This window comes from Salmo trutta, chromosome 38 (assembly GCF_901001165.1).
Source record: "Salmo trutta chromosome 38, fSalTru1.1, whole genome shotgun sequence".
Lineage (NCBI taxonomy): Eukaryota > Metazoa > Chordata > Actinopteri > Salmoniformes > Salmonidae > Salmo > Salmo trutta.
This window is the reverse complement of record NC_042994.1, coordinates 11,100,848-11,120,430: the sequence shown is the minus strand read 5'-3', so window position 1 is coordinate 11,120,430 and position 19,583 is coordinate 11,100,848. Positions and strand designations below refer to the sequence as shown.

Here is a 19,583-nt window from a genome sequence, read left to right as displayed (position 1 = left end):
AATGTCAGTGGCCAGCCACCATCTGTAGCGGAGACGGTGAAAGGCTGTTGGCCTCAGCTCAGAAAGAAGAGGGGGAAAACCCATTTGGAGAAGGGAGAAGAAAATGAAACATGTCCCGCTTCTGAGTCTGGTTTAATATCAAACGGTTTCCAATGTAGTTCTTCAGATGTGGTCAAAAACATGATTATTACGTCAAATAATTAATATTTGCGACACAAAACAAACATTAATATGATCGGCTGCCCACAACAAATGGCAACATCGTGCTAACAAATTCCTGTTTTGCTACATTGGTTGTAGCACTACTTTTATTACACATCAAGACTTTTCTCCACAACCCTTTTAATCCGCTAAGTGAGGATGAATAGAGAGGAGATTTACAGTACCTACTTGAATGCCCAGCAGCAACCCAAACTCACAGCATCAGACAAAGATGGAAACCAGTAGCACCTCTCTCTCTGTTCCTAAGAGATGGTGAAGACCCGCTTGATTTGAACACGACACGTTACATTCGTCACTTGTTACATCACAGCGACAATTCCACATTTCACATGAATTCATCGGAATGCTTTGTAGTGCACCCATCTCGCCGTCTCGTAGCTCGGGGTGAAATTCCTGAGATAATTAGGAAATCTAATCAAATCAATGTTTATTGGTCCCGTACAGTTGATGTTAATTCAGGTGCAGCTAAATACTTTGGTTTCTAGCTCAAATCAAATTTTATTGGTGACATACCCATGTTTAGCAGATGTTAATGCGAGTGTAGCGAAATGCCTGTGCTTCTAGTTCCGACAGTGCAGTAATATTTAACAAGTTATCTAACAATTCCCCACCAACTACCTAATACACACAAATCTAAAGGGATGGAATAAGAATATGTACATATAAATATATGGATGAGCGATGGCCGAGCGGCATAGGCAAGGTGCAATAGATGGTATATAAGGTACAGTATATACATATGAGATGAGTAATGTAAGATATGTAAACATTATTAAAGTGGCATTATTAAACTGACTAGTGATCCATTTATTAAAGTGGTCAATGATTTGAGTCTCTATGTAGGCAGCAGCTTCTCTGAGTTATTGATGGCTGTTTAGCAGTCTTATGGCCTTGAGATAGCTGTTTTTCAGTCTCTCGGTCCCAACTGTGATGCACCTGTACTGACCTCGCCTTCTGGATGGTAGCGGGGTGAACAGGCAGTGGCTCGGGTGGTTGTTGTCCTTGATGATATTTTTGGCCTTCCTGTGACATCGGGTGCTGTAGGTGTCCTGGAGGACAGGTAGAGTCCCCCGGCGATGCGTTGTGCAGACTGCACCACCCTCTGGAGAGCCTTGCAGTTTGCTTGCGGTGCAGTTGCCATACATTACATTTTACATTTACATTTTAGTCATTTGGCAGACGCTCTTATCCAGAGCGACTTACAGTATTGAATACATACATTTCATTTCATGCATTTTTATAAAAAATAAAAATTGTACTGGCCCCCCGTGGGAATCGAACCCACAACCCTGGAATTGCACACATCATGCTGGCGTTGAAAACACCATGCTCTACCAACTGAGCCACCAGGCAGTGATACAGCTTGACAGGATGCTCTCGATTGTGCATCTGTAAAAGTTTGTCAGGGTTTTAGGTGAGAAGCCAAATTTCTTCAGCCTCCTGAGGCTGTTGCGCCTTCTTCACCACACTGTCTGTGTGGGTGGACCATTTCAGTTTGTCTGATGTGTACGCCGAGGAACTTAAAACTGTCCACCTTCTCCACTACTGTCACTTCGATGTGGATAAGGGGGTGCTCCCTCTGCAGTTTTCTGAAGTCCACGATCATCTCCTTTGTTTTGTTGACGTTGGAGTAGCTCCTAACAATGCAATAAGCAAATATACAAATAATCAACAAAACATTGCACTATGTATATGAATAATCCTCAAATCAAATCAAACATTTGGAAATGAAATAATTTGGGTCATTGTCGTCCATGAAAAGCTGATATGGTTTAGCCTAGAGAGGTGTTACTCCTTTGGTGAATGCAGGAAAATACACAGCCCCTATGAAGGAAAGATGCACCCCTGTCTTGAATAATTGACTACGGTACCTCACAAGAGCCAATCTAATAATGCATCACAATCCTTTCCCTCCACCTTTCCACTGCCCATCATGACTTTCCCAGATTGGATGGAAACTCGTTAAACCTATTAAGGCGTGTATTCCCAGAAACTATCGGGTTATTGATGTCTTCAGGGGTAAAGCCCATCTAACATAGAAGTGCTCCTCCTTGGTAGAGATACAGATTGGACAGAAGGCTGTCTTCAGGGCTACGATGGAGTTCTGCTCCTGATGAGTCATTGCCGATGTGAGCAGCTCTCTCTCTCTTATGCTATATTGGTCATGGTGTATTATAGTCCGATCTGAGAACTCAGCACATGGCACTTAGGCTATGAAACTTCATATGGGAAATCTGGTCAGTTATGTTCCTACCTTTCCCTTTATAAACTAGCTCACTGCTAGTAGATACGATGGGTACAGTCTCAAACTGTGCTTCTGGGCCTTTACTTTGGGTCAGCCCCATGCTCCTCTTACTGTGGCCATGCCTTGGGGCTCTGCCCCCGTTCACCTCAGCCAATTACATGAGAAGGAGCTCAGTGATTGGCTTGTTGTCTGCAAACTGTCCCAACCTCGCTGTCACTTCAAATGGCTCCCTCCTGCTTCTTCCTGCTTCTCTAGCCGTTAAACCAGAGCATCTCTCTCTCTCTTTGTCCTGCCTCTTACTGTGAGTCAGACCCATGCTCTGCCTCTTACTGTGAGTTGCTCCTTTTAAAATAGCTATAGAGGCCTCTGGCTCTGTTCTAGTTCAATTCAATTGATTCCTCTTTCAACCTCGCTGTCACTGCAGATGGCTCCCTCCTGCTTCTTCCCGATTCTCTAGCTGTTAAACTAGAGCATCTCTATCTCTCTTTCTCCTGCCTCTTACTGTGGGTCAGCCTCATGCACTGCCTCTTACTGTGGGTCAGCCCCATGCTCTGCCTCTTACTGTGGGTCAGCCCCATGATCTGCCCCTTACTGTATGTCAGCCCCATGCTCTGCCTCTTACTGTATGTCAGCCCCATGCACTGCCTCTTACTGTGGGTCAGCCCCATGCTCTGCCTTTTACTGTATGTCAGCCCCATGCTCTGCCCCTTACTGTATGTCAGCCCCATGCACTGCCTCTTACTGTGGGTCAGCCCCATGCTCTGCCTTTTACTGTATGTCAGCCCCATGCTCTGCCTCTTATTGTGGGTCAGCCCCATGCTCTGCCCCTTACTGTATGTCAGCCCCATGCACTGCCTCTTACTGTGGGTCAGCCCCATGCTCTGCCTCTTACTGTGGGTCAGCCCCATGCTCTGCCCCTTATTGTATGTCAGCCCCATGCACTGCCTCTTACTGTGGGTCAGCCCCATGCACTGCCCCTTACTGTGGGTCAGCCCCATGCTCTGCCCCTTACTGTGGGTCAGCCCCATGCTCTGCCCCGTACTGTATGTCAGCCCCATGCTCTGCCTCTTACTGTGGGTCAGCCCCATGCACTGCCTCTTACTGTATGTCAGCCCCATGCTCTGCCTCTTACTGTGGGTCAGCCCCATGCTCTGCCTCTTACTGTGGGTCAGCCCCATGCTCTGCCTCTTACTGTGGGTCAGCCCCATGAACTGCCTCTTACTGTGGGTCAGCCCCATGCTCTGCCTCTTACTGTGGGTCAGCCCCATGATCTGCCCCTTACTGTGGGTCAGCCCCATGCTCTGCCTCTTACTGTGGGTCAGCCCCATGATCTTCCCCTTACTGTATGTCAGCCCCATGCTCTGCCTCTTACTGTATGTCAGCCCCATGCACTGCCTCTTACTGTGGGTCAGCCCCATGCTCTGCCTTTTATTGTATGTCAGCCCCATGCTCTGCCCCTTACTGTATGTCAGCCCCATGCACTGCCTCTTACTGTGGGTCAGCCCCATGCTCTGCCTTTTACTGTATGTCAGCCCCATGCTCTGCCTCTTATTGTGGGTCAGCCCCATGCTCTGCCCCTTACTGTATGTCAGCCCCATGCACTGCCTCTTACTGTGGGTCAGCCCCATGCTCTGCCTCTTACTGTGGGTCAGCCCCATGCTCTGCCCCTTATTGGATGTCAGCCCCATGCACTGCCTCTTACTGTGGGTCAGGCCCATGCACTGCCCCTTACTGTGGGTCAGCCCCATGCTCTGCCCCTTACTGTGGGTCAGCCCCATGCTCTGCCCCGTACTGTATGTCAGCCCCATGCTCTGCCTCTTACTGTGGGTCAGCCCCATGCACTGCCTCTTACTGTATGTCAGCCCCATGCTCTGCCTCTTACTGTGGGTCAGCCCCATGCTCTGCCTCTTACTGTGGGTCAGCCCCATGCTCTGCCTCTTACTGTGGGTCAGCCCCATGAACTGCCTCTTACTGTGGGTCAGCCCCATGCTCTGCCTCTTACTGTGGGTCAGCCCCATGAACTGCCTCTTACTGTGGGTCAGCCCCATGCTCTGCCTCTTACTGTGAGTCAGCCCCATGCTCTGCCTCTGTGTGTCAGCCCCATGCTCTGCCTCTTACTGTGGGTCAGCCCCATGAACTGCCTCTTACTGTGGGTCAGCCCCATGCTCTGCCTCTTACTGTGAGTCAGCCCCATGCTCTGCCTCTTACTGTGAGTCAGCCCCATGCTCTGCCTCTGTGGGTCAGCCCCATTCTCTGCCACTTACTGTGGACCAGCCCCATGCTCTGCCTTGGTGGCAAGAGCCCAGCCCTCGTCAGACTCACGGCCAGAACTGACCACAAAGGTCTATCTGGCGTCAGTGGCGAGCCACCGGAGCCCGGAGGAAGGGACTCACTGCAGAAGGGAAGGGAGCTGATGGCCTTTGTCTTATCTGTGGTACTCCAGCTCTGCCAGGCATGTGACACAGCTGAGAGGCCTGAGGAGGCGCTGATGCTGGCAGCCGAACCACAGTTAGTTCCCATGACCTCACACCTCACCACCCCCCTTACACTCCTCTCTACTGTCACTCTCTGGTGCTAGCCTGGCCGGCAGCCACGACCTTGAGTTCATTTGGAGCCCACTGCTTCCGGGGACTGATCGGATGCCTGTCAGTTTGGTCTGGTGGCAGACAGTTTGGTCTGGTCTGACTCTCCAGTAACTTACTGTAATCTGAAGAAGTTATGCAACCCAATGTCAAATATGGTTACAATTAATCAAATCCACTTGAGTTAAGAAAATTAAATCACTGGAAAACTGTTTGATCGAAACGCAACTTGTCTGTTAACCCATTGGTGCCCCCGTTCACCTCGTGCCAATTAGATGAGAAGGAGCTCAGTGATTGGCTTGTTGTCTGCAAACTGTCCCAACCTCGCTGTCACTTCAAATGGCTCCCTCCTTCTTCTTCCTGATTCTCTAGCCGTTAAACCAGAGCATCTTTCTCTCTCTCTCTCTCTCTCTCTCTCTCTCTCTCTCTCTCTCTCTCTCTCTCTCTCTCTCTCTCTCTCTCTCTCTCTCTCTTTCTCCTCTCTCTCTCCTCTCTTTCCTGCTGACTGTAAATCACATTGATGCTCTGCCTTCTCACTAGAGAGCTGTGTTTCTGTCATAACAATACAGAGAAAGATGACCTTTGGTTGTAGTATTACACCTACCGTGGTCTGACTGAGTTTGATGACTTCATATGTAAACTGTTTTCACATAGGCTACATGCACATGATGGACATAGCCTACATACAGTCTTAGAAAAAAAGGTGCTATTTAGACCTTAAAAGGAACCAACCCTTGTTGGTTCCATGTAGAACCCTTTTGGTTCCAGGTAGAACCCTTTTGGGTTCCATGTATAACCCTTTCCACAGAAGGTTCTACATGGAATAAAAAAGAGTTCTACCTGGAATCAAAAAGGGTTCTCCTATGGAGACAGCCAAAGAACCCTTTTGGAACTCTTTTTTTTTAAGAGTATAGCTTTCAGCAGGTTTACGCTCAGCTTCCCTCAATTCCCCAGCCAAATAGTGACAAGGTACACTATCAGCCCTTATCTCTGTAATGCAGAGGTTTGGCACTACAAAGCTTTCCTTTGAAAGACTCCTCGATTCCTCCTCCATTTTGTGTGCCTATGAAATGTCTGTATCCTGAGGCTTTTGAAATGTTTAGTGAAATTACATTTCGTTCCTGGTCCAGACAATGACCTTCAACCTGTTTGAAGGGAGTATCTCATTTGATGGCAAACTCACCAAGCTCAGTAAAGTTGTCTATGTTCTGTAAAATGACTTTGGTGTACATCTGTCAGCCAGTGATACATTTGGTACAATACCTCATTTCAGTTTGAAAGAGGGATTTTGGGGAATGGGCCATTGCCGATGAGTATGCTAAATGCTGACACTGTGTATAATTTCTCTCCCCATTTCTCTCTTTCTCCCTCTCTCTCTCCCTCTTTCTCTCTCTCCCACTACCCCCTCCCTCTCTCTCTCTCTCCCACTACCCCCCCTCTCTCTCTCTCTCTCTCTCTCTCTCTCTCTCTCTCTCTCTCTCTCTCTCTCCCACTACCCCCCCTCTCTCCCTCTTTCTCTCTCTCCCTCCCAGACCGAGAGGACCAATCAATTCTTTGCACGTGAGTAACCTCTGAGCCATGTCTGCTCAGCCCTTTTCTTCTCTCATTCTGTGTTCTGTGTTGCATGGGTTGCTGGATTTACAGGAAAGTCTCTTCTCAGTTTGATTCCTTGCATCCAGCCTGCATAGTATCATACCACACATCACTGGTTTGGACCAGATGTTTTAGAAAGGCCATGCAGCACCAGCTTAATTGCATAACATTCACAATTCAATTATCTTTGTTATACGCGTCTCTTCATCACTTAGTAGTCCCGAAAATGAAATGGGAAATTACCTGCTGCATTGCATTCCTGCAGAAGCTCTATTCAACTAAGAATGAAGTGTAGCCTATTGAAGCCGACATGAATGTACTTAGCACTGATTATAGGTGGAAAGAGGAATCAATTGAATTGAACTAGAACAGAGCCAGAGGCCTCTAGCTATTTTAAAAGGAGCAACTCAGTAACACAGAACAGTGAGACAGACACTTACGGGAAAGAGACTTAAGCTTTGGGCAGGGAAGCTGGGAAATGTTTGGTATTCTGGTACACACACACACACATACACACACACACACACACACACACACACACACACACACACACACACACACACACAACCCCTACCCGTTGGCTGTATTCCAGTCTAGCGCCCAATATCTACAGATGACAGGAATGATGCCAAGAAAAATGTCAGCGTGGCATCTCATCGTAAGCCTCTGTGACAGGCTTACACCGATGATGTGTGAAAGAGTATACAGGGTAAAGTTTCTCCAAGTGTGTGTGTGTGTGTGTGTTCTCTCCCTGCACTGGTCTGAACCCGATCCACCACCACCCAAAATTTCCCTGGAACCCCCAGGGCTACAAGCCACCAGTCAACAAATATTTTCCTAGCCTCTCACCATACATGACTAAGTCTGGGGGAGCAGGGAAGAATTTGGATGGATGTCGGAAGTGTGGCTTGAACACATCTGCTATGATGCATTTATATGCCAACTGTGACCGTGACACACACACACACACACACACACACACACACACACACACACACACACACACTGTAGGAGACGGTGGTCATCGCAATGTAAACGCTGCACAGAGATGCCATGTGATTATAAGTCAGTCCCTGAGAATATGAGTGGTCTCCTCTGCAGCAAGGCGAACCAACCTGAGGAATCTAACACTTCCAGTTTAATGCCAACCTCAGGGACATTTGACGCAATCACTCACGCACGGGCCGTGTCCAAAATAGCACCCTAATGCCTAAATAGTGCACTACTTTTGGCCAGAGCCCGTCATTTCAGACGCAGCCAGAAATGCCCTCTGCTCCCGGTGGTTATTGAGCTCAACACTAACACACAACTCATCAGCCGTACAGCATATTCATAGTACTAGACTAGACTACCATAGGACTTCACCACATGACCAGGTAAGCGGAATCTGAAAGGAAAAACAACACATGACTTTATTATAGTAACTGGTTTTACACTCAGTGAGTATTCAGGGGCCTTGTCATTTATTTGAAGATCATCATGTCGTTAGTTTTATTTTGCAGATCATTTTGCTCAAATAGATATAACCTAGCGTTGAGCTTGAGATCGGGGAGAAAGTTCAATGTTAACCACCAGCGATTACGTAGAATGAGTACCTATTGTAAAAGCCTGGTATGCATTGTGTGTTGATGTTACTGTACAGTAAGTGGCTCTTGGGGATAGGATTCTGTCTACATGGCTTGAAAAAAACAGACTTCCTTGCTCTAAAGCTGTCATCGCTGTGGGTCCGTGAGTCCCACCCTCAACCACAGCCGCTGAACTAAACTAGCTCAAAGAAAATAAACAGCACATCTAGATACACAAAAGCTCTGCTACACCGCCTCATCCGATAAACCTCTCAACTGTGGTTTATTTTCACTTACTTTGTTGTTTAGCGGAGTTGCAGGGAGCAGAGCTTGGCTAGCTCTCTCACCCCCAGCTCAAGACTGTTTATGGAGTTTCCCAAGTGCCATAATCTCCTCACAAAAACATCTGCCAGTCAGAAAGAAACACACACACACACACACACACACACACACACACACACGTCATTCTTCTCCATCTACTAACCCAGGAATCTGTCTTGTATGTTTTCTGTCTTCTCAGAGGTGAATCTGGTGCTGGCAAGACAGAAAACACTAAAAAGATCATCCAGTACCTTGCACATGTGGCTTCCTCCCATAAAGGAAAAAAAGACCACAGCATTCCTGTAAGTGTAAGTTTCTGTCTTTTCTTTATCTATATTCCCCCTGCCATGTTTATCTCCCTACCACACCTCTAGATCTACCCCTAAACCCTGTTCTGAAGGCCACAGTTACAGTATGTCTTTCTTTTGAGGGGTAACTGATGAAAGAGGAGAGTTAACATCTTGTACGGCCCACAATGTCACCCTAATACCAGGCCAGTCTGATCCACAATGTCCCCTAATACCAGGCCAGTCTGATCCACAATGTCCCCCTAATACCAGGCCAGTCTGATCCACAATGTCCCCCTATTACCAGGCCAGTCTGATCCACAATGTCCCCCTAATACCAGGCCAGTTTGATCCACAATGTCCCCCTAATACCAGGCCAGTCTGATCCACAATGTCCCCTAATACCAGGCCAGTCTGATCCACAGCGTCTCCTAATACCAGGCCAGCCTGATCCACAATGTCCGCCTAATACCAGGCCAGCCTGATCCACAATGTCCGCCTAATACCAGGCCAGCCTGATCCACAATGTCCGCCTAATACCAGGCCAGTTTGATCCACAATGTCCCCCTAATACCAGGCCAGTCTGATTCACAACGTCCCCTAATACCAGGCCAGCCTGATCCACAATGTCCCCCTAATACCAGGCCAGCCTGATCCACAATGTCCCCCTAATACCAGGCCAGTCTGATCCACAATGTCCCCCTAATACCAGGCCAGTCTGATCCACAATGTCCCCCTATTACCAGGCCAGTCTGATCCACAATGTCCCCCTAATACCAGGCCAGTTTGATCCACAATGTCCCCTAATACCAGGCCCGTTTGATCCACAATGTTCCCCTAATACCAGGCCAGTCTGATCCACAATGTCCCCCTAATACCAGGCCAGTCTGATCCACAATGTCTCCTAATACCAGGCCAGCCTGATCCACAATGTCCGCCTAATACCAGGCCAGCCTGATCCACAATGTCCGCCTAATACCAGGCCAGTCTGATTCACAATGTCCCCTAATACCAGGCCAGCCTGATCCACAATGTCCCCCTATTACCAGGCCAGTCTGATACACAATGTCCCCCTAATACCAGGCCAGTTTGATCCACAATGTCCCCCTAATACCAGGCCAGTTTGATCCACAATGTCCCCCTAATACCAGGCCAGTTTGATCCACAATGTCCCCCTAATACCAGGCCAGTCTGATTCACAATGTCCCCTAATACCAGGACAGGCTGAGCCACAATGTTCCCTAATACCAGGCCAGTCTGATCCACAATGTCCCCCTAATACCAGGACAGTCTGAGCCACTATGTCCCCCTAATACCAGGACAGTTTGATCCAAAATGTCCCCCTAATACCGGGCCAGTCTGATCCACAATGTCCCCCTAATACCAGGCCAGTCTGATTCACAATGTCCCCCTAATACCAGGCCAGTCTGATCCACAATGTCCTCTAATACCAGGACAGTCTGATCCACAATGTCCTCTAATACCAGGACAGTTTGATCCACAATGTCCCCCTAATACCAGGGCATTTTGATCCACAATGTCCCCTAATACCAGGCCAGTCTGATCCACAATGTCCCCCTAATACAGGACAGTTTGATCCACAATGTCCCCCTAATACCAGGCCAGTCTGATCCACAATGTCCCCTAATACCAGGCCAGTCTGATCCACAATGTCCGCCTAATACCAGGCCAGTTTGATCCACAATGTCCCCCTAATACCAGGCCAGTCTGATCCACTGGTATTTACAGTACAGTGGATTAACTCCAACCCCAGTTAATCCATATCAGATAGATCCGTATGATAATGGAGGCACATTGATTAGAGGACAACAGTGTCTGACAGTGGACATGGGCTGTGTGATGAGGTCACCAAAGGGTCAGATCCTTCTGTAGTTATATGATACTGGTACATTACCACGACAGTCAGAAATAGGCTCATTAAGCAATAAGGCACGAGTGGGTGGGGTATATGGCCAATATATCACAGCTAAGGGCTGTTCTTATGCGCGACACAACGCGGAGCTATTATAAACTGGTTACCAAGGTAATTAGAACAGTAAAAATACATGTTTTGTCAGTCCTTTCCGCCAATCAGCATTCAGGGCTCGAACCACCCAGTTTATAAAAATTAACCCATTGATTAAATGTGCCAATATATAAATGTTTTTTTTTTTGCATAACATGCCTGTAAATGTGTTAAGAATTCATATACACCAGCTCCTGTCCCATGATGATGTGTGTTGCCAAAAAAAAGCATCCTACAGTAGCACCTATAGTGGGCTCTGTAGATTGTGCAGGCGTGCACAACCCCTCTAACATATTTGCGTTTGTTTATTTGCAACAAACAGCCAGAGTCGCCTAAACCAGTAAAACTACAGGCAAGTCTTTACACTTTTTTCTAAAAACCTTATTCATGTGCATGTTGCATCACCAACTTTCTACTCTCAAACGGACCTACTGTTATGTAAACCTAGTGGCAATTTAATATATTTCTTTGTGGCTACAGCCTGTTTTGTGAAATGGTGAAGCATGTATGTGTAATGTTGACATCTGCGTAAAAATTTGGGTATTGACCCAGATTCTCTTTCTATCAGGCGGAAAGTAATCATGTCGTAAGTTAACTTTAAATCTGGCATGAATATTGATGTGAATGCAGCTTTTCCATGTATACCTGTGGGTCAATGCACTGTACTGTACTGTAAAATGTGCTTGCAAATGTTGTTATTCCACACTAGATGAAACATAATCATATGCATGCCTTTGTTGTGTTTGGTCACCACCAGTCAAAGTTTGGCAGACATGCCGTACTATGTGAGCTATTTTTGTACAATGCAGAGTAGAAGTTGAGCAGTAAGACGTTGAAATAGAGATGAGTTTGAAGATAGAACTGAGAAAAACACACACACACACACATGTTCTTCTATCCTCGTGGGGACCTAAAATGTATTTCATTCAAAATCCTATTTTCCCTAACCCCTAAACCTAACCTTAACGCCTAAACCTAACCCCTAACCCTAATTGTAACCCTAACCCTAATTGTAACCCTAACCCCTAACCCTAATTGTAACCCTAACCCCTAACCCTAATTGTAACCCTAACCCTAATTCTAACCCTAACCCCTAACCCTAATTGTAACCCTAACCCCTAACCCTAATTGTAACCCTAAACCTAACCCCTAACCCTAATTGTAACCCTAAACCTAACCCCTAACCCTAATTGTAACCCTAACCCCTAACCCTAATTGTAACCCTAAACCTAACCCCTAACCCTAATTGTAACCCTAAACCTAACCCCTAAGCTTAAAGTAGCCTTTGTCCTCATGGAGACGTGGGAAATGTCTCCACAAGGGAGAATGTTCCTTGTTTTACTATCCTTGTGAGGGACATTTGGGCATTTCAGTTCCCCATGAGGATTAGAAGAACAAGACCAAACACACACACGGGGTCAGTTAAAGGACATTACTGAAAAGCAGACTGTCTGGCTGTGGTTGTCATTACAGTAGTTAGTTCAGTAGCTTAATATTACTCTCAAGGCATTTGCTTTTCAACCAGCTGCTCTAGGTCTTGTTGATACTGTTAAGATCATGGAAACGGCACATGAGGGCAGATGAGCAGTGTTCTGAATAAAGATGTGATGCTCACTATGGCACACTGCCCCCAAGGCTAATATGAGAAACATATGGAATTGCACCCGTCAGTGAGATAGCTTCTTGGAATAGATAGCTTTCAGAATAACATATCCATTCCCCTGCTTCCTGTTTTAATGTACTACTGTAGATTTCACTTAAACCGTTTGCCTTTATGTATTATTTAGTCTAGTCCAAATTGTCTTTTGAGTACTACCTGTAATTGTCTTCCTTGGTGTGTATGTACTGTATGTATATCATGTATGTGTGTTTAGTATCCATAACCATTAACACTTCCTGTTTATTTCCATGGTAACATTTGACAATCTACCCATTGACTACAGAGTGGAGCCCTGTTCTATGTGAGTAGCATGTAGTCCGTCCCTCACCTCTCTCACCCACCGTACTCCACTCACTAGACAAGCTCAAAACACAATGGGCAGAATATCCTGTAAAGGGGCTGCTATTGTCGCTATGTACTATTCTGTATATCTGTCCCTTTTATGGGTGTCAATGGGGGCCCAATAGCAGCTTCTGTTTCTATCACCTTTGGGACACTAAACGAGTTTAGTTTTAATCCACTCCATGATCTGTATGGTGTCCCTGTTCTTACCTATAAATGGCACTGCTTCTTTCAAATATCTCAGAATCGGGAAAATAAACATTACTTCCTAGTTTAATACATACTAATAAACACGTTTCCCACTTCCTAACTGACATATCCTATTTGAAACAATAATACACCACCAATCATAAACAGTGCATTTGTAATATGTTCCACTGTTATACTGGCAGACATTGAGCAAGGCTCCTGTCAGGACCTCGTCACAAACTTCTCTCCCACGTCCAATTTGGCTCCCGGTGGGCCTGCTGGAGAGCTTTTCACTCGCGAGGTGCTGGTGCTGCCAAATAGCCATAGCAGGCTTTACTAAATAGTCAGTTGGCTTCCAGCTAGCTGGAACTGGAGCAGGACTCTGGAGGAGAGCAGCTAGGGAGGGAGAGCCAAGGGGACCACTGCCCAGAGCTCAGCTGAATGGACTCCCCCAGGGAGAGAGGGCCATGACATGGTCCAAGACCTACAACAGCCTCCCCTCTGCTTAGTCTACTCAGACCCAGCCATAGAACGCCCAGCAGGGACGATAATGGGGATTTTCATCTTCGTACCTTATTGAATTCACCACAGGGTGTTGACTGTGGATTTTGCCATTTGTGTCTCAGTGGCAGTGCTACTTAGATCACTAATGAATCCCCTTAGAACTGCTTCTTCCTGTCTTTGCAAGCCTTTCATCTGCTCTCTGCTTTGTCATGGGGGAGGAGTTTACACAGATAGAAAGTTATTCTGACCTCCCCTGGAGGAGTGGGGGTTTGTTCCTGTTCCCCAAACCACAAACACAAGTTGTGGTTGCCTGCGTCATTCGCACTCTCCCAACAGTCACTGAAGTGGTATTCCGGTAGTGGACTTGGAGCAACTTTGGAAACGACTTGTAATGTCTGTCCAGTAGGGATTCTGCTTGTGGACTTGGATAGATTTGTAACGTCTGTCCAGCAGTGACTCTGCTTGTGGACTTGGATAGATTTGTAATGTCTGTCCAGTAGTGACACTGCTTGTGGACTTGGAGAGATTTGTAACGTCTGTCCAGCAGTGACTCTGCTTGTGGACTTGGATAGATTTGTAACGTCTGTCCAGCAGTGACTCTGCTTGTGGACTTGGAGAGATTTGTAATGTCTGTCCAGCAGTGACTCTGCTTGTGGACTTGGAGAGGTTTGTAACGTCTGTCCAGCAGTGACTCTGCTTGTGGACTTGGAGAGATTTGTAATGTCTGTCCAGCAGTGACTCTGCTTGTGGACTTGGAGAGATTTGTAATGTCTGTACAGCAGTGACTCTGCTTGTGGACTTGGAGAGATTTGTAACGTCTGTCCAGCAGTGATTCTGCTTGTGGACTTGGAGAGATTTGTAATGTCTGTCCAGCAGTGACTCTGCTTGTGGACTTGGAGAGGTTTGTAACGTCTGTCCAGCAGTGACTCTGCTTGTGGACTTGGAGAGGTTTGTAACGTCTGTCCAGCAATGACTCTGCTTGTGGACTTGGAGAGATTTGTAATGTCTGTCCAGCAGTGACTCTGCTTGTGGACTTGGAGAGATTTGTAATGTCTGTCCAGCAGTGACTCTGCTTGTGGACTTGGAGAGATTTGTAATGTCTGTCCAGCAGTGACTCTGCTTGTGGACTTGGATAGATTTGTAACGTCTGTCCATTGACTCTAGTCTGTGGAGCAGATGTGACCCCACAACCCTACCTGGCCTCTTCCTTGAAGATTTAATGGGACAGTTTTTACTGTTCCTCTGGCTCTCCAGTCTCCACAATCTGGGCCAAAGCACTGCCAAAGGCCCTGACACTGATAACAAGTGAGGTTGAACACGCTACAAAGGATGTTTCCCAAGTTACAGAGGAAAGATTGAGAATAGAGAGGAGTTATTTCACAAAAAAATGACATTCATTTCGTAGTCGTGTCAATGTTAACGGGATATTAAGTGGTACACGATAGCATTGTCCACAGTCACACTAACAACAACAACTATGTTATCAACAACTATATGTTCTTCCAGGCCCCCACCAGTTGTTGCCACTGTAGTGATTAGCCTCTTAACGTGGCTATGATGGGTTCCAGACACTGTTCATCAGAATAAGTGTAACGCATTCCATCAACAGTCATTTTATGGTCTTCTTGCTCACATAAACCTGATTATGTGGTACAATACATGTCCCGGAGGTCTTCCAGGCCTGTCAGTTGTTGGCACGGCTAGTGATTAGCCTCCTTACATGACAATGATGGTTTCTGGGATCTGTCAGAACAAGAGTAACACACTCCGGAACACTGGAATGTGGTTCAGCTTGTAATGCTCCTAAAGTGGACCCCTGCTGGTGTTTTGTATTCACCCCTTTGTTCCTACCCTCTCCCCAGTCTGGTCCCAGTCTGTAGACTGAGTTTGGCAGAGATTGGCAGCTTGTGGACATTAAACAGTCTCCATTATGTCCTCTGTTCTAGTTTGTTCTAAAGCGTGTCAAGTTGTGTCATATAGCACTGCGTTATAGAGACAGCGTGTGACAATGACTATAGGGAATGGAAAGACCGCACTAACAGATCTGAAACCGTGCTATAATTTACCGTCTGTGCAATCTGCCACTGACAGGAACGGGCTTATTCAATTCATTCCTGCCTCATTTTCAGCAGCACGAAAGCTCAATGAAAACAGCTGCCGGGCTCTCTGGCCCAGCTCTGGCAGCCAAAGATTACATTACGCGTCTCACGTCTGAACGCAAGGCTGATTTCCTAACCCCTAACTCATCCCACAGACATCCCTGGAAAAACGCCACCGTCTTGAGCGATCAAAATGTGTCTGGTGAGCTTGACGTAATGGGAAAATCCCATTCCCACCTAGCCGCAGAAAAGAAAAGCTCAAAGTACGGGCCATGTTATTTGTTTTGGTGGGCCATCTTGGATTCCCCGGTCATGACCAAGCCTAGAGGTTCTGGATGGGATCGTAATGGGCCACCTGTTTAAACATCTGCACAGGGTCATGTCGATTAGGGTACACTGTAGCAACGGAAGATGAAACCCAGTGTTTCTTATTGGACAAGTTTGGATACCACCTTTACATTTTGGAGCGTTTCGTTCCATTTCATACTTATTGAACATTCTTTTCCGCCCTGGCAGTCAGCCAGATAGGGTCTACGATAGGTGTGAGAAGTGAACAGAGCACCGTTCCCTCCCTCCCTTAACGGGATCTCTAATGATGACGGATTCTTCCTTATAGGATTGAGTGTGTGTCTGGCCAATAGGACAGATTGTGTCTTTGGCCAATAGGATAGACTGTCTCTGGCTTGTGTCAGTGTGTTAAACAGGTCTGTTTCCCCAGTATCTGTCACTGTGATAAACGATTGAGTCCTTTTCCTCAGGATCTCTATCTCAATCACTAACTGGAGAGATATGGCCTTCCTCTCTGAGTCGCCTCATTAGCCCCAACTCATCCAGCACCCACCCATTCGCCTGGCTCACAGCAGCTAGCTCTCCACACGTCCTAAAACACCACGCTGGAACACAGCTGTGTACTGTGGAATATATGAGACATCTGTGGATAGATTTATTGGTTTGTCTGTTGCACAAATATACTGGTACTTTTTATGATCGTACTGTGTACTTCGACAGTGTAAACAGGGATTGATTTGATTAGGTTGTTTTGCAGGCTTGATGGTTAGATAATGGCTTCAATCATCAAGATGGCGCCGACAGACATGGCAGCTCTGCTTCCAGCTTCTAAGCAACTTTGCAATATTTCTTTTTTTTTGTTATTTGACAAGCATTTCGTTACACCGCAATAACGTCTGCTAAATATGTGTATGCGACCAATAACATTTGATTTGATTTGATGCCTTTGATGTTGGTCTCACAATAGAAAGAGGAAATGCAAACCTTGAGTCCAAATGGGTTTGAACATTCGCTTGTGGATGCGTTGAGCTTCAACTGAACCATATGCGGTGTGGAGAGAGTCATTGCAGTTCTGTTCTGTTCTACCACTGAGCAACAAGGTTCTCATCCATTCCATTCCAAACCCAGAGGTTCTAGACTGAGAGACCATTCTATCCTCTCTCTCCCTATCATACCATCTTTTTAGTTTTAGTTGGACGTACTGTTGTAGGATATTGAGCAGAGAGACTGTAAAGTGGTTTCCTGAACATGCTCCATTGATCACATCTGTCTTTTACAGCGCTGCGATACCTGTCGTTTCACTCTCTTTTCTACTAGTCTTTATGGTCATAAACATTACTGGGGAAACAGTGTCCGTCTGCCTACATATGTTTCATGAGCAATAGTCTGTGTGACACTATGTGACTGTTAGATTGACATTGACGAACATTAGAAGGGTGATCAGTCATTGTGTGTATTGGAAAAATATTTCTCCCGGGCCAACATTTTTTTGTGCTTGTTATTTGTAAAATGTTTAGTTGGGGGTATATGTGCTTGGAACCAGTGCTTTGCTGTAATATCTCTCCTCTTTTTCAGGGTGAATTGGAACGTCAACTCTTACAGGCCAACCCCATCCTTGAGTCCTTCGGCAACGCCAAGACAGTGAAGAATGACAACTCGTCACGATTCGTAAGTAAAGAATGTATACGTATTTCCCCAAAAGAATGCCATTCTCAAGACAGTATCGAGCTTCATTTGAAGTCTTCCCTAAGTTTATAATGTATGTTCCTCTGTGGCTTGCCAAAAGCCACTCATGCCATCTCACTCACTATCTCATGCTCAAACAACTGGCACTTGAGACAGATTTAGCTGGCATGTGTGTTTGTTGGAGTTTTCCAAAACTTCCTGGAATCTTTTGATGAAAAGGAAGAGAAATCACTGGAGTGGAATTTATTTGATTATCTTCCTATTATTACATAGGAACATTCCAGCAGGACAAGAAAGGTTTCTGCTAATCATTAATGACTGCTTTGATTCTGGATCCAGTTTAGATTAGAGAGGGTTGTTCTGTTCAGCACAGTCAGATCACAGCCTCATGCACAGGGGTAGTCTAATCTAGACCCCAGGACAGTAGAGACCAACAGAAATGTAGTCTACTCTAGACCCCAGGACAGTAGAGACCAATCGGAATGTAGTCTACTCTAGACCCCAGGACAGTAGAGACCAAGATTCATGTAGTCTACTCCAGACTCCAGGACAGTAGAGACCAAGAGGAACATAGTCTACTCTAGACCACAGGACAGTAGAGACCAAGAGGAACGTAGTCTAATCCAGACCCCAGGACAGTAGAGACCAAAAGGAATGTAGTCTACTCTAAACCCCAGGACAGTAGAGACCAAAAGGAATGTAGTCTACTCCAGACCCTAGGACAGTAGAGACCAAGATTAATGTAGTCTACTCTAGACTCCAGGACAGTAGAGACCAAGATGAATGTAGTCTACTCTAGACCCAGGACAGTAGAGACCAATCGGAATGTAGTCTACTCCAGACTCCAGGACAGTAGAGACCAACAGGAATGTAGTCTACTCTAGACCCCAGGACAGTAGAGACCAAGAGGAACGTAGTCTAATCCAGACCCCAGGACAGTAGAGACCAAAAGGAATGTAGTCTACTCTAAACCCCAGGACAGTAGATACCAAAAGGAATGTAGTCTACTCCAGACCCTAGGACAGTAGAGACCAAGATTAATGTAGTCTACTCTAGACTCCAGGACAGTAGAGACCAAGATGAATGTAGTCTACTCCAGACTCCAGGACAGTAGAGACCAACAGGAATGTAGTCTACTCTAGACCCCAGGACAGTAGAGACCAAAATGCATGTAGTCTACTCCAGACCCCAGGACAGTAGAGATCAAGATTCATGTAGTCTAATCCAGACCCCAGGACCAAGATGAATGTAGTCTACTCTAGACGCCAGAACAGTAGATACCAAGATGAATGAAGTCTAATCCAGACCCCAGGACAGTAGAGACCAATCGGAATGTAGTCTACTCTAGACCACAGGACAGTAGAGACCAAGAGGAACGTAGTCTTATCCAGACCCCAGGACAGTAGAGACCAAGAGGAACGTAGTCTAATCCAGACCCCAGGACAGTAGAGACCAAAAGGAATGTAGTCTACTCCAGACCCCAGGACAGTAGAGATCAAGATTCATGTAGTCTAATCCAGACCCCAGGACCAAGATGAATGTAGTCTACTCTAGACCCCAGAACAGTAGATACCAAGATGAATGAAGTCTAATCCAGACCCCAGGACAGTAGAGACCAATCGGAATGTAGTCTACTCTAGACCCCAGGACAGTAGAGACCAAGATGAATGTAGTCTACTCTAGACCCCAGGACAGTAGAGACCAAGAGGAACGTAGTCTACTATAGACCCAGGACAGTAGAGACCAATCGGAATGTAGTCTACTCTAGACCCCATTACAGTAGAGACCAAGATGAATGTAGTCTACTCCAGACCCCAGGTCAGTAGAGACCAAGATGAATGTAGTCTACTCTAGACCCCAGGACAGTAGAGACCAAGATGAATGTAGTCTGCTCTAGACCCCAGGACAGTAGAGACCAAGATGAATGTAGTCTACTTCAGACCCCAGGACAGTAGAGACCAAGATGAATGTAGT

General features: G+C 46.3%; 1 protein-coding gene across 7 annotated transcripts in view; it reads left to right on the top strand.

Annotated features, from left to right (window-relative positions):
- The window catches only part of LOC115178517 (myosin-10-like), a 100,895-nt gene that overhangs the window by 35,868 nt on the left and 45,444 nt on the right, over window positions 1–19,583 (top strand). For 3 of the 7 annotated variants that reach the window (XM_029739743.1, XM_029739741.1, XM_029739747.1), the window contains exons 4-9: window positions 6,582–6,609; window positions 8,728–8,836; window positions 11,164–11,193; window positions 11,410–11,427; window positions 12,785–12,802; window positions 17,499–17,591. In XM_029739743.1, coding sequence (XP_029595603.1) covers window positions 6,582–6,609; window positions 8,728–8,836; window positions 11,164–11,193; window positions 11,410–11,427; window positions 12,785–12,802; window positions 17,499–17,591 — 296 coding nt within the window. The remainder of the gene's footprint in view (window positions 1–6,581; window positions 6,610–8,727; window positions 8,837–11,163; window positions 11,194–11,409; window positions 11,428–12,784; window positions 12,803–17,498; window positions 17,592–19,583) is intronic. The other 4 variants (XM_029739746.1, XM_029739745.1, XM_029739742.1 and 1 more) reach the window with 3 other exon arrangements.